General features: G+C 44.5%; 1 protein-coding gene across 1 annotated transcript in view; it reads left to right on the top strand.

Moving 5' to 3' along the window:
• Positions 1–637: 637 nt before the first annotated feature.
• LOC135513303 (angiomotin-like 2a) overlaps positions 638–14,639 on the top strand; it is a 17,619-nt gene continuing 3,617 nt past the window's right edge. Inside the window, exons 1-8 of the mRNA XM_064936197.1 lie at positions 638–923; positions 4,966–5,785; positions 6,087–6,267; positions 10,034–10,178; positions 10,399–10,491; positions 12,581–12,855; positions 13,187–13,488; positions 13,600–13,787. Coding sequence (XP_064792269.1) covers positions 5,043–5,785; positions 6,087–6,267; positions 10,034–10,178; positions 10,399–10,491; positions 12,581–12,855; positions 13,187–13,488; positions 13,600–13,787 — 1,927 coding nt within the window. The 5' untranslated portion in view covers positions 638–923; positions 4,966–5,042. The remainder of the gene's footprint in view (positions 924–4,965; positions 5,786–6,086; positions 6,268–10,033; positions 10,179–10,398; positions 10,492–12,580; positions 12,856–13,186; positions 13,489–13,599; positions 13,788–14,639) is intronic.

Here is a 14,639-nt window from a genome sequence, read left to right on the forward strand (position 1 = left end):
CACTTTAACTTTACATTTTCACTGCTGCTCATCTCCAGCTTCCATGTCTAGTATATGTTACTACGTTAATGCTATGTTTGGATTTTAGCACAGAGACTTTTGCCTGAATTGCAGGTAGGTTAGTAAGATTGATCCAAGCAGTACATTTGCCATGCATGGTTTATTAATCAAATCAATCAAATGTATTTCATAAAGCCCAGCAGTTGTCACCATGTGTTATAGGAATTGCTCGGATTACATTTTCACAAGGAAAATAAAACAATGGGTAAAATCAGGATAGAATATTTCATGATATAATATTTCACGGTATAATATTTCTTGATATAATTGTGTATGGTATACTATATGAGGAGTCTATAATGTTGTGAAAATTAAAGTCCGTTTAAACCTAATGCTCTGCTTCACAATAGTGCCCCGATTTTCTCTTTCTAGTCACAGCGTGCTATAGCTAATTACTTCATCTCCCCAACTGCTAACAACAACGAAACGCTTTACATTACACAGGCAGGCGACGACCAGCTGTCTCTCTGCTATGTGCACGGTGCTGCTCAGCTCTGCTCTGTCGTCCGGACTCTACTCGCCCTGCCCCCTTTTCTCGCCGTGCGCGCCGCGCTCTGCGGTTCTGATCTCTGAGGGACTCCGAGCTCTCGCATTCCAACCATTCCAGTCTCCGCGAACAATCGGCCCTCAGTTATTTATGAGCAGCGCTTTCTCTCTCTCCCGACTCAGTCTGTTGTGAAAGCTTCTCAGAGACGCACACCGTAGCAGTGCACTCTCTCAGCGGAACGTAGTATACCCAGGATACGAATTTATACTTTCCAGTTATAGGAAGTTCTAGTAGGATTACATTACGTTTAAAAGAAATATAAACGATATAGACCTACGGCGTCCACAACTTGTTTCCGTGATGACAATGTAAATAGGTAAGATTATAGTTTTGCTGCTTTTTTGAAATGAGTTACTTTACGCGTGGTGGGATAGGTCTTTCAAAGTAGGACTTTAGGCGCAAATTCTGACTTTTCCCCCGTTTTGACTTTATTATAAAACCAAAATAATAGGTGGCTAGATTGTAAGAAAGGATAGTTAATGTTGTAATAGTTGTCATTTTAATTCAGAATTACACACACGCACACACACACACGTAATACTTAGGAATGTCGGCTTTGGTCTGTGATCATGTCTGTCTAAGGAGCCGCTGTAGACAATAGAGACTTTATTTGAACTTTATTGGCGCTGCTTATCAATTGGTTTATTGAGCTATATGTTTTATGTTCCTCGTGGAGACTGGAATGTTGTCAGACATGGAGAGGCAGCAGTTTAGTTCATGCTCTCTCTATTCATTGTGGCTATGTGTGTTGGCCATAGAGGCTATAGAGAGTTTAGTCCCACAGATACACACCATTTAGATTGTATAGTAAACAACACACAATAGCCTCAAGGAATGTGTGGCCTGATATCTGTCATAATATGTGAAATGTTCTGGAAAGTAAAAAAAAAAAGAAAAAAAAAAGGCCAGGTTAGCCTAGTGGTTAGAGTGTAGGGACGGCAGGGTGGCCTAGTGGTTAGAGTGTAGGGACGGCAGGGTGGCCTAGTAGTTAGAGTGTAGGGACGGCAGGGTGGCCTAGTGGTTAGAGTGTAGGGACGGCAGGGTGGCCTTGTAGTTAGAGTGTAGGGACGGCAGGGTGGCCTAGTGGTTAGAGTGTAGGGACGGCAGGGTGGCCTAGTGGTTAGAGTGTAGGGACGGCAGGGTGGCCTAGTAGTTAGAGTGTAGGGACGGCAGGGTGGCCTAGTGGTTAGAGTGTTGGACTAGTAACCGAAAGGTTGCAAGTTCAAATCTCCGAGCTGACAAGGTACAACTGTCGTTCTGCCCCCTGAACAGGCAGTTAACCCACTGTTCCGAGGCCGTCGTTGAAAATAAGATTTTGTTCTTAATTGACTTGCCTAGTTTTAAAAAATACAAATAGTGATTAGGCAATTATTTGGAATCTGCAACGTTTGCAGCAGGAAATGACTCACTCAATATAATAATATCCACAAATAAACCGTCCCTTAACTACAATACTTCTCATATTTGGCTTTTCAAAAATAATCTATAGTGACATAGAGCATGACCTGCTAATATAATGCTATTCAGAGCATATGGTATGCTTGCATTTATGCTACCCTAAACGCAATTTAGAATTGCCCATACCATATATTTCAAATTCAAATATGGAATATATGTACCAATGTTTGAAATACAAATCTAAATATATGTCTATGTCACATATATTACATAAATATATTTACATGTTTAATTTTAGTGTTTTTTGTTTTTTGTTTTTAAAAAATATGTTTGAATATTGTTGTAAATATATCTACGTGTATTGCTTATCCATATATGGTAGTATGCGTCTTACATACATGTGCTATTCATATATTTACATGTATTTAAAAAAATGTATATATTTAACATTATGCATGACTATTTATGGTCAATATATTTCTACATGAATAACACATATTTTTTAGATATGAGTAATACATAGTTCATAATGTATGGTGATATACGTGTAAGAAATGTAATTAAATGCATGTCAAATGCAACATAAAAACCACAAAGAATTAACACAAAAAAAATGGATTGCTTCCATTTTTGAGCTCAGAAAGCCACTGGAAGGTCGCATCTGAAAAACAAAATATAGTGTACAAATGACCTCTGTGCACTTATCAACTCTATTTGAAAATAAGATCTTTAGACAAGTGAACAGTTACCCTGAGACAGAAACTCAGCGGGGGAAGAAAATAAATCCACACAAGATTATTTTTTTAAAGGAAGGGTTAATGTTTGACTACCCAATGAGATCGGGCTATATCTGACTTGGTTAGGCTCCACTGTTAGCAAATGTTCAGTCGGAGCCAGTTGCAGGTTAGGTGAATTACAAGTTAGGATAACTAAATTGGCAGGTTAGGTGAATTAACGTGCCGGGTTAGAAGAGTTAGGACAAGAGTTAGGGTAAGGATTAGGACAAGAGTCAGGGTAAGGATTAGGACAAGAGTTAGGGTAAGGATTAGGACAAGAGTCAGGGTAAGGATTAGGACAAGAGTTAGGGTAAGGATTAGGACAAGAGTTAGGGTAAGGATTAGGACAAGAGTCAGGGTAAGGATTAGGACAAGAGTTAGGGTAAGGATTAGGAAAAGATTTAGGGTAAGAATTAGGAAAAGAGTTAGGGTAAGGATTAGGACAAGAGTCAGGGTAAGGATTAGGACAAGAGTTAGGGTAAGGATTAGGAAAAGAGTTAGGGTAAGGATTAGGACAAGAGTTAGGGTAAGGATTAGGAAAAGAGTCAGGGTAAGGATTAGGACAAGAGTTAGGGTAAGGATTAGGACAAGAGTTAGGGTAAGGATTAGGAAAAGAGTTAGGGTAAGGATTAGGAAAAGAGTTAGGGTAAGGATTAGGACAAGAGTTAGGGTAAGGATTAGGACAAGAGTTAGGGTAAGGATTAGGAAAAGAGTTAGGGTAAGGATTAGGACAAGAGTCAGGGTAAGGATTAGGACAAGAGTCAGGGTAAGGATTAGGACAAGAGTTAGGGTAAGGATTAGGAAAAGAGTTAGGGTAAGGATTAGGACAAGAGTTAGGGTAAGGATTAGGAAAAGAGTTAGGGTAAGGATTAGGAAAAGAGTTAGGGTAAGGATTAGGAAAAGAGTTAGGGTAAGGATTAGGACAAGAGTTAGGGTAAGGATTAGGACAAGAGTTAGGGTAAGGATTAGGAAAAGAGTTAGGGTAAGGATTAGGACAAGAGTCAGGGTAAGGATTAGGACAAGAGTCAGGGTAAGGATTAGGACAAGAGTTAGGGTAAGGATTAGGAAAAGAGTTAGGGTAAGGATTAGGACAAGAGTTAGGGTAAGGATTAGGACAAGAGTCAGGGTAAGGATTAGGACAAGAGTTTGGGTAAGGATTAGGACAAGAGTCAGGGTAAGGATTAGGACAAGAGTTAGGGTAAGGATTAGGAAAAGAGTTAGGGTAAGGATTAGGACAAGAGTCAGGGTAAGGATTAGGACAAGAGTTAGGGTAAGGATTAGGACAAGAGTCAGGGTAAGGATTAGGAAAAGAGTTAGGGTAAGGATTAGTTGACCGCATGAGTTAGCCAGACTTAATCAGGTCGTGACAAATGTTCATGAACATCAAATTGATACTTACTATGCAGATTCCTTAACCTCCAGTGTCCATTTTCAGACTCACAACTTGACAGTTACCCTGTGAATAATGCAGAGATAGAAAGTCAGTGAAGCATTTCCAAGACTTAAGAATAAGGGGTTAATGTTTAGGAACTAGCTAGCTAAATGATACAAAACATTAACTTACATTGGTTGGGGTCTGTCCACAGGGAGTTGAGCCTCCAGAGATTTATGAACAGTTATTGTGCTGATGTTGCTTCCAGCGACAGTTTGGAACACGGTAGAGTGAGTGTCGCAAAGGAGGACAGGTTTTTACGCACCATGCTTCCTCAGCACCTCGGCGGTCTCGTTCTGTGAGCTTGTGTGGCCTGCCACTTCGCGGCAGAGCCGTTGTTGCTCCTAGACATTTCCACTTCATAACAACAGCACTTACAGCTCTAGCAGGGCAGACATTTGTTGGAAAGGTGGCATCCTATGACGGTGCCATGTTGAAAGTCACTGAGCTCTTCTGTAAGGCCATTCTACTGCCAATGTTGGTCTATGGAGACTGCATGGCTGTGGCCTCAACTGTATACACCTGCAGCAGCGGGTGTGGCTGAAATAGCCAAATCCACTCATTTAAAGGGGTGTCCACATACTTTTGTATATATAGTGTATGCTTTTTGATGACATTATATCATTATGAGATGACTATTAGATAGTGTAAGAGGGTAATACATTATCAATTATAACGGCATCATAATGCATTATAAGACTTGTAAATGTAGTATTTGATTTAGCTAATTCTCTTACTGCTCCTGTCTCTAGATCTGTGGTTAACTAATAATCCAAACCACCAAAGTTCAACACAGCACATTCACTTATATATTCTCTGATTGACTGAGATGAGAACTGCTGAGGAGTCTTCTGGCACGGTTCTACACCGTCTAATCCAGGAGCAGCTCCGTTACGGGAATCCCACAGACACCCGTACCCTCCTGGCCATCCAGCAGCAGGCCCTGCGTGGAGGCAGCAACAGCAGCGGAGGAGGCGGTACCGGATCACCCCGCTCCTCTCTGGAGAGCCTGACCCAGGAAGAGTCCCAGTTCATCCACATGTCCACCAGACAGGACCCCCAGGGCCAGGAGTACCAGGGGGACTACAAACACTGTGACAGTGACTCCGCGTGTCACCTCTACCAGCTCCACAGACACGGAGAGGAGCTGCCCACCTATGAGGAGGCCAAGGCCCACTCTCAGTACCTGGCCTCGGTAGGAGCCCAGCGGGGCCAGGGGCTTGAGGTGATGGATCACCAGGGAGGGGGCCAGTGGGATTTGAAACGGGAGCACGCCCGCTCCCTCAGTGAACGGCTCATGCAGCTCTCCCTAGAGAGGAATGGTGGATCATGTGGATCCAGAGACAGTCTGCCCCTCAGCTCAACACAGAGTTACCCACAGCTTTCCAATGGCCACTGTGGGCCTGTTGACCACCAGGGACCAGAGTCTCTCCAGTACCCCGATCAGAGGGGACCTCCCCCGGACTACTGCCCCTTCCTGGTCAGGCCTCCTGGATACATGCTCAGCCACTCACAGGAGACACACGGACACTACCACCTGGAACCTCCTCCCCCATTCCACTCCCAGCACAGGTACATAGAACACACACACAAGACAAGCCAATATGAATGACATTATGTGGAATATGGGTTCCCAGTTCATTTAAATCATTTCTATAATTGATTTTTATTTTGCCTCTCTTTAGCCAGGTAAGTCATGGAGAACGAGTTCTCTTTTACAATAACGACCAGTATCCCTGTGTTATCTATATGGGATGAATATATCCCAATAACTCTACTTGGTTATAACCACGCAAATGATGCAGTTTGATTCAATGATTCAAAGTATTGTAGATATAGATGTAGACTCCATCCTCTCCTCTATTCTCCTTAGGTATGAACCTGCCCATGCCCAGATGATTCGCCACAGTGTCCATTCTGGTCCAGAGGTCTACATGAGCCATGCCAACCCCAGTACCCACAACAACAGTGCCCAGATGGACCTGTTGAGGGAAAATGAGAGACTGAGGAAAGAGCTGGAGGGGTACAGCGAGAAGGCTGCCAGACTTCACAAGGTGAGAGAGAGGAGACTACTTGGATACGTCCCAAAGGGCACCCTATTCCCTATATACAGTGCCTTGCAAAAGTATTCACCCCCCTTGGCGTTTTTCCTATTTTGTTGCATTACAACCTGTAATTTAAAACACATTTTGATTTGAATTTCATGCAATGGACGTACACAAAATAGTCCAAATTGGTGAAGTGAAATGGAAAAAAAAACGACTTAAAAAAATTCCCAAAAAATGTAAAACAGAAAAGTGTTGCATGCAAATGTATTCACCCCCTCTGCTATGAAGCCCCTAAAGAACATCTGGTGCAACCAATCACCTTCAGAAGTCACATAATTAATTAAATAAAGTCCACCTGTGTGCAATCTAAGTGTCACATGATCTGTCACATGATATATATGTCTCATTATATATATACATGTTATGAAAGGCCCCAGAGTCTGCAACACCACTAAGCAAGGGGCACCACCAAGCAAGCATCACCATGAAGACTAAGGAGCTCTCCAAACAGGTCAGGGACAAAGTTGTGGAGAAGTACAGATCAGGGTTGGGTTATAAAACAATATCTGAAACTTTGAGCATCTCACGGAGCACCATTAAATCCATTATTAAAAAATGTAAAGAATATGGAACCACAACATACCTGCCAAGAGAGGGCCGCCCACCAAAACTCACGTACCAGGCAAGGAGGACATTAATCAGAGGCAACAAAGAGACTAATGATAACCCTGAAGGAGCTGCAAAGTTCCACAGCGGAGATTAAAGTATCTGTCCACAGGACCACTTTAAGCCGTACACTCCACAGAGCTGGGCTTTACGGAAGAGTGGCCAGAAAAAAGCCATTGCTTAAAGAAAAAAAGAAGCAAACACATTTGGTGTTCGTCAAAAGGCACGTGGGAGACTCCCCAAACATATGGAAGAAGGTACTCTGGTCAGATGAGACTAAAATGTAGCTTTTTGGTCATCAAGGAAAACACTATGTCTGACACAAACCCAACAACTCCCATCACCCCAAGAACACCATCCCCACGGTGAAGCATGGTGGTGGCAGCATCATGCTGTGGGGATGTTTTTCATCGACAGGGACTGGGAAACTGGTCAGAATTGAATGAATGATGGATGGCGCCAAATACAGGGAAATTGTTGAGGGAAACCTGTTTCAGTCTTCCAGAGATTTGAGACTGGGATGGAGGTTCAACTTCCAACAGGACAATGACCCTAAGCACACTGCTAAAGAATCCCTTGAGTGGTTTAAGGGGAAGCATTTAAATGTCTTGGAATGGCCTAGTCAAAGCCCAGACCTCAATCCAATTGAGAATCTGTGGTATGTCTTAAAGATTGCTGTACACCGGCATGGAACCCATCCAACTTGAAGGAGCTGGAGCAGTTTTGCCCTGAAGAATCGGCAAAATCCCAGTGGCTGGATGTGCCAAATTTAAAGAGACATATCCCAAGAGACTTGCAGCTGTAATTGTTGCAAAAGGTGGCTCTACAAAGTATTGACTTTGAGGGATGAAGTATAGTTATGCACACTCAAGTTGTTTTTTTGTCTTAATATTTATTAAAATATTTTGCATCTTCGAAGTGGTAGACATGTTGTGTAAATCAAATGATACAACCCCCCCCAAAAATCTATTATAATTCCAGATTGTAAGGCAACTGTGAAGGTTCTCTTCTTCCTCTTCCTTTGAAGAGGTGTAGCAGGGATTGGACCAAAATGCAGCGTGGTTATTTGTATACATCTTTAATAAAGATGAAAACACGAACAGTATACAAAAACAATAAACATGAAAAACCTAAACAGCCTCTCTGGTGCAAACAGAGACAGGAACAATCACCCACGAAACACTCAAAGAATATGGCCGCCTAAATATGGTTCCCAATCAGAGACAACGATAAACACCTGCCTCTGATTGAGAACTACTCCAGGCAGCCATAGACTATTCTAGACAACCCCACTAACCACAATCCCATGACCTACAAAAACCCCAAGACAAAACACACCACATAGATAACCCATGTCACACACTGGCCTGACCAAAATAATAAAGAAAACACAAAATACTAAGACCAGGGCGTGACAGCAACAAAATAGGAAAAATTCCAAAGGGGGTGAATACTTTGGGTCCTGAACAAAATGGCACCCTATTCCCTATGAGCCCTGGTCTAAAGTAGTGCACTATAAAATGTATAGGATGCCATTGGGGACAATCCTAATTAGTAACCTTGAATGACTCTGTCACAGCACACAGCATATAGGAGTCTGACTGCTCGTAACATAGTTTATTGACAGTAATAGTTATGAGTATCATTACAATAGATAAGCATGAATAGGTTTTTATTTCTAAGCCCTGTTGGCTCACAGAGGGTTTAGAGGTAGATAGGGAAGTATACACCTGTGTGTGTGTGTGTATGTGTTTGCCAATGCTGCATATCAGTGAGATTAGCCCTCTAGCTGTGCTGTAGCAGGAATGTGCACCGTGGTCAGAGCACAGGGACTTTTCTGTTAATTCTGGAATCATTCATTTCTAGTAACAGACAGCGACTCATACACAGGTTATTTTAGTAACAGACAGAGACTCATACACAGGTTATTTTAGTAACAGACAGAGACTCATACACAGGTTATTTTAGTAACAGACAGAGACTCATACACAGGTTATTTTAGTAACAGACAGAGACTCATTTTACAGGTTATTTTAGTAACAGACAGAGACTCATACACAGGTTATTTTAGTAACAGACAGAGACTCATACACAGGTTATTTTAGTAACAGACAGAGACTCATACACAGGTTATTTTAGTAACAGACAGAGACTCATACACAGGTTATTTTAGTAACAGACAGAGACTCATACACAGGTTATTTTAGTAACAGACAGAGACTCATACCCAGGTTATTTTAGTAACAGACAGCGACTCATACACAGGTTATTTTAGTAACAGACAGAGACTCATACGCAGGTTATTTTAGCAACAGACAGACTCATTTTACAGGTTATTTTCACATAGGAAAGTACATTGAGAAGACCCTTCCGTCTGTCTTTTCATTCAAGACTCCTCCACCTTCCACACACAAACCTCTTCACGTGGAAGCTTATGACTACATTCCTTAAAACTTTAATTGCTACTTGTGGGGAATTGTCATGCATTGTGCTTGCTACCTGATAGTGTCTTAATAACGCGGTTAATGTTGAAGGTACAAGTCGTGCTCCTGTTTCTGAGACCGGACTGTCCTCTATATCTCTGGCTCCTTTGTCCTCCTGCCTCTCCTCTTCCTGTTCCTCCTTATCCTGCTCCCGCTCCTCCTCCTGCTCCAGCCTCCTCCACGTTGGCAGAATGCCACGAGGAGACATGAACGCCCTGGCACCTGGGACTCATAACCACTCAGTTAGGAATGTGGATTCCCACTTCTCTTTGAGAGCAAAGTGTTAGTCATTTGCTTAGGGCACACTGCAGTACTTCCACAATGAACAGGCCAGCCAAGCAACTCGTATGTCTCATACACTCTGTATGAAATCACAGTCTTGTGAGACCGTGGATCTCTTTAGGGTCAGGTCTTAAAACCTGATTTTTTTTAACGCTGCTTTTCCACTGTGGGACTTTGGACCAGAGTTTTCAGGCTTTTATGTTTTCACATCTGAGCCCCCATCCCCCACCCAAAAAAAACAAAAAAAAGCCCCTCAGAGTGTGACCACTGGTGGGGATGATCTGTGTTTGAAGCTAGAGACCCCCGGACTGATAGTGTCCTCCTCTTGTGTTTCCTTCCAGCTGGAAGTAGAGGTCCAGATGATATCTGAGGCCTACGAGACCCTGATGAAGGGCTCAGCCAAGAGAGAGACCCTGGAGAAAACCATGAGGAGCAAACTGGAGTCAGAGATCAAGAGACTGCACGACTTCAACAGAGACCTTAGAGGTAAGGCTACCAGCAGCTAGATGCTCATGCTAACAACACAGCTAGTAATTGCAAATAAGAGTGTTGTTTGATGGACTTACCTGTATAAAGAAAGCTAAATATTAATTACCAGGAGCAGGAGTCCTTGTGGTTTATGTACGGTTCTCCCCGCAATAAGTAGTAATAGATAGCTAGATGTTAATCGATCTCCCTCCCCTCTCTCTCTCTCTTCCACCTGTAGATCGTCTGGACACTGCTACAAAACAGCGAGTAACCAAAGATGTTGAATCTGCCAACCAGAAGCAGCAGGTGTTCGCCAAGCTCCTCGAACAAAGTAAGTCAACATCGGATGCCCCCCCAAACATGAGAGAGAGAGAGAGAGAGAGGAACGAGGAAATGCTGGCTTTCTTCTTTATTTATTTGCAGTTCATAATCTCTCGAGTTTCTGTAGAGGGAAGGAACTGGGCACTGGGCAAATGGGATTGTTTTCAGATCTGTTTTGTGAAACAGTCACCCTGGCATTATGTGAACAGTCACCCTGGCATTATGTGAACAGTCACCCTGGCATTATGTGAACAGTCACCCTGGCATTATGTGAACAGTCACCCTGGCATTATGTGAACAGTCACCCTGGCATTATGTGAACAGTCACCCTGGCATTATGTAAACCTGTGACCTGGGGACTGTGAAGAGACCTCTGATTACAGTCAAAGTAGCCTGGATTCCTATAAAATACAAAATAAAATAAAAGATACATTTTTGGGTGGGGTGGGATTTCAGGCTGTTCAGTTCACTGGGAATGTCCCCCCCCCCCCTCTGCTGCTCACCCACAACACGCTGACTCCTGGACAGAGATTGTATCAGTCTATATATTTGGGCATTTTGTTACCTCAGTATGTGAAGTCATGACTGGTCAGTTGTGGGATAAGGTTTAGCCAACTCTCACGCTGTTATTGTCTAGCTTTTGGCAAGGGGACCTGCCCCTGGCACTCATTGTTGTGTTAAAACTTCACAACTATTATTTAGGGAACTTGGTACTGTATTTGGAAATGAAGCTTATAAATCAGCTTTAAAGTGGTCCTTATGCAACAGAATAACAACGTTCAGTTTGAACAGTCACACTGCCTGTTGGCCCTCCAGGAACAATGATTACCCTCTGAGGAATGTTCAGTTGGTGTGTTTGAGAAGGTGTTACCTGCTTGTGGCTTATATGAGATTGGAAGCCATAACAGAAACAGAGTTGCATATGCAAAAATAAAACTATGTTGGGACACGTTGTAACTAACATGCAAACCTATACATGTTTGCTCTTGGGTTGTGTAACCCTGACTGTTTTAAATTAGGTTTAGCGGCCAGTTGCTCTCGAGTTATCTCGTCTTCTCTGTGATATCGTTTTGGCTGTTAATATGTAGCTGAAGGGGACATTAGAGTTGGTGTTGGGCTATTTGGATGGCTTTGGAATGACAGTCTATAACAGATATGTTGGACTGATTGACCCTGTTTACGACAACTACAACTAAAGTGACTGTTCGAGATAAGTGCATTCCTCAGGTATTGACCTCAGACAACCCCCCCCCCACCCCCAGGGGTTGGAGAAAAGATTCATGCCTTCACCTCCCTTAGAGTTCACAGCACCTACAATGTGAAGTGGAACTCTCTTTACATTCTTAGAATCCATTAAAGTGACTAACTGAGTAACTTGAATGGAATCCAATGAAGGAACTCTTGGGGGGGTCTGAGATCTACTCACTGGGAGATCATGTGGTCAGTAACATCTGTAGCGGCCATTATCACCTAAACATTCTAACGTATCCTCCCTCTCTCTCTCTCTCTCTCTCTCTCTCTCTCTCTCTCTCTCTCATGCCTGCCTCTCTCTCTCTCTCTCTCTGTCTCTCTCTCTCTCTCTCTCTCTCTCTGTCTCTCTCTCTGTCTGTCTCTCTCTCTCTGTCTCTCATGCCTGCCTCTCTCTCTCTCTCTCTCTCTCTCTCTCTCTCTCTCATGCCTGCCTCTCTCTCTCTCTCTCTCTCTCTCTCATGCCTGCCTCTCTCTCTTTCTCTCTCTCTTTCTCTCTCTCTTTCTCTCTCTCTTTCTCTCTCTCTGTCTCTCCCTCTCTCTCTCTCTCTCTCTCTGTCTCTCATGCCTGCCTCTCTCTCTCTCTCTCATGCCTGCCTCTCTCTTTCTCTCTCTCTCTCTCTCTCTCTCTCTCATGCCTGCCTCTCTCTCTCTCTTTCTCTCTCTCTTTCTCTCTCTCTTTCTCTCTCTCTTTCTCTCTCTCTGTCTCTCCTCTCTCTCTCTCTCTCTCTCTGTCTCTCATGCCTGCCTCTCTCTCTCTCTCTCATGCCTGCCTCTCTCTCTCTTTCTTTCTCTCTCTCTCTCTCTCTCTCTCTCTCTCTCTCTCTCTCTCTCTCTCTCTCTCTCCTTAGATGAGGAACAGCAGCGGGAGGTGCAGCGTCTGCGTGGCTCCGGGGAGGAGTGGCTTCGGCGCCGGGAGGTCCTGGAGCTGGCCCTGGGCTCGGCACAGACCCGTAACCTGGCCCTGGAGGAGGAGCTTAGAAGGAAGAAGGCGTACGTAGAGAAGGTAGAGCGGCTGCAGAGCTCCCTGGGCCAGCTACAGGCAGCCTGTGAGAAGAGAGAGGCCCTGGAACTGAGGCTGAGGTCCAGACTGGAGCAGGAGCTGAAGAGCCTCCGATCAGCACAGGTGAGCAGGAGAGGAGAGGAGACACAACGTGGTGCACACGCACGCGCGCACACACACACACACACACACACACACACACACACACACACACACACACACACACACACACACACACACACACACACAGACACACACACACACACACACACGCACACACACACATGTATTTGCACTTAAAGTGCTGCCTCATGATCCACGTTGACACCTCATATTGGACGAACCCCAAGGCTGTAGTCAAAACACAGGTCTTACAAAACAACACCACTGCTGCACGGTGTCAAACATTCTCCATTACCACCAACCCTTTTCTTTCTTTTGTTCACGGTGTCAGTCCCACAGCACGGCTAGCGGTCCTGGCTCCCTGCCCTCTGACCTGAGCTCCATGGTGTCTGTACAGCAGCAGCAGCTGGCCGAGAGAGAAGAGAGGATCCTGGCTCTGGAGGCTGACATCACACACTGGGAACAGAAGTACCTGGAGGAGAGCACCATGAGGCAGTTCGCTATGGACGCAGCCGCCACCGCTGCAGCTCAGAGAGACAGCAGCGCCATCAAACACTCGCCTCGTCACTCACCCAACAACAGCTTCAACGACCACCTGCCATTCAGCCACAGACATCGGGAGATGGAGAACAGGTACATGCGTCACACCTGTCCCTTTCCCCTTGTTCAGTCTTTCTGAATGGAGAAAGTCACAAACGCATCGCTGGTCGTTACATCTATGTAAATCTCTGCGTGTGTCTCCAGAATCCGAGCGCTGCGCTCCCAGCTCCTGGAGAAGGATGCCGTGATCAAGGTGTTACAGCAGCGGACTGGACCAGAGCAGCAGGCCCTCCTCCGCCCTGCCAGGTCCGTCCCCTCTATCAGCACCGCTGCCGACGCCTCAACATCCACCTCCTTCAACGGCCCGGTGGAGCGACCCACATGGGGAAAAGGTGAGCGCTATAGCCCAGGTCATACAGTCATGGCAAGAAGACTATTCCTACATCCCAAATGGTACCCTACATAGCCCTATGGAATCCTATTCCCTATATAGTGTACTACTAATGACCAGAGCCCTATGGAACCCTATTCCCTGCATAGTGCACTACTTTAGACCAGAGCACTACGAAACCCTATTCCCTATAGTCTGCACCTTTTGTCAAGGGTCCATAAGGCTCTGGTCAAAAGTAGTGTACTATGTAGAGCATGGGGGAGGGGGCATTCGGGACGCAGATGGAAAAAGTAGGAGAAGACAGAGATGATCAGGAAGTTCACGTGGGAGCCAAGAGTTCAGTGCAGATATAGCTACTTCCTGAAGAATCTGGAGAATTATGACATCGCTCTGTCTTCTCCTTCTTTTTAGTCTTCTGGGGGGGAGGGGGGGGGGTCACAGTTCATAACGCCTGGAGGAATGTAAGTTCTAAAAACAGCCTATAAACTCTGAGACAACTGGCCGGCTGCTTAGTGTCGCCAGACAGAATGTTGCACTTCTTAAAAAAAACTAGAGTTTGGGGAGAGGACCCAGTGAGGACCCAGAGAGGACCCAGAGAGGACCCAGTGAGGGGACATTCATCAAATAGATGCCTACATATTTCAGAAACAGAATGCATGTACCGTATGTCCTCTCCGCTCTGCAATAGACGTGGCAGAGAAGCTCACATAACAGATGTTAATTAACCAACTTCATCTTGTTGGTCTGTGATCTGGTAATTAACCAGCTTCCTCTTGTTGGTCTGTGATCTGGTAATTAACCAGCTTCCTCTTGTTGGTCTGTGATCTGGTAATTAACTAGCTTCCTCTTGTTG

This window comes from Oncorhynchus masou, chromosome 24 (genome assembly GCF_036934945.1).
Source record: "Oncorhynchus masou masou isolate Uvic2021 chromosome 24, UVic_Omas_1.1, whole genome shotgun sequence".
NCBI lineage: Eukaryota > Metazoa > Chordata > Actinopteri > Salmoniformes > Salmonidae > Oncorhynchus > Oncorhynchus masou.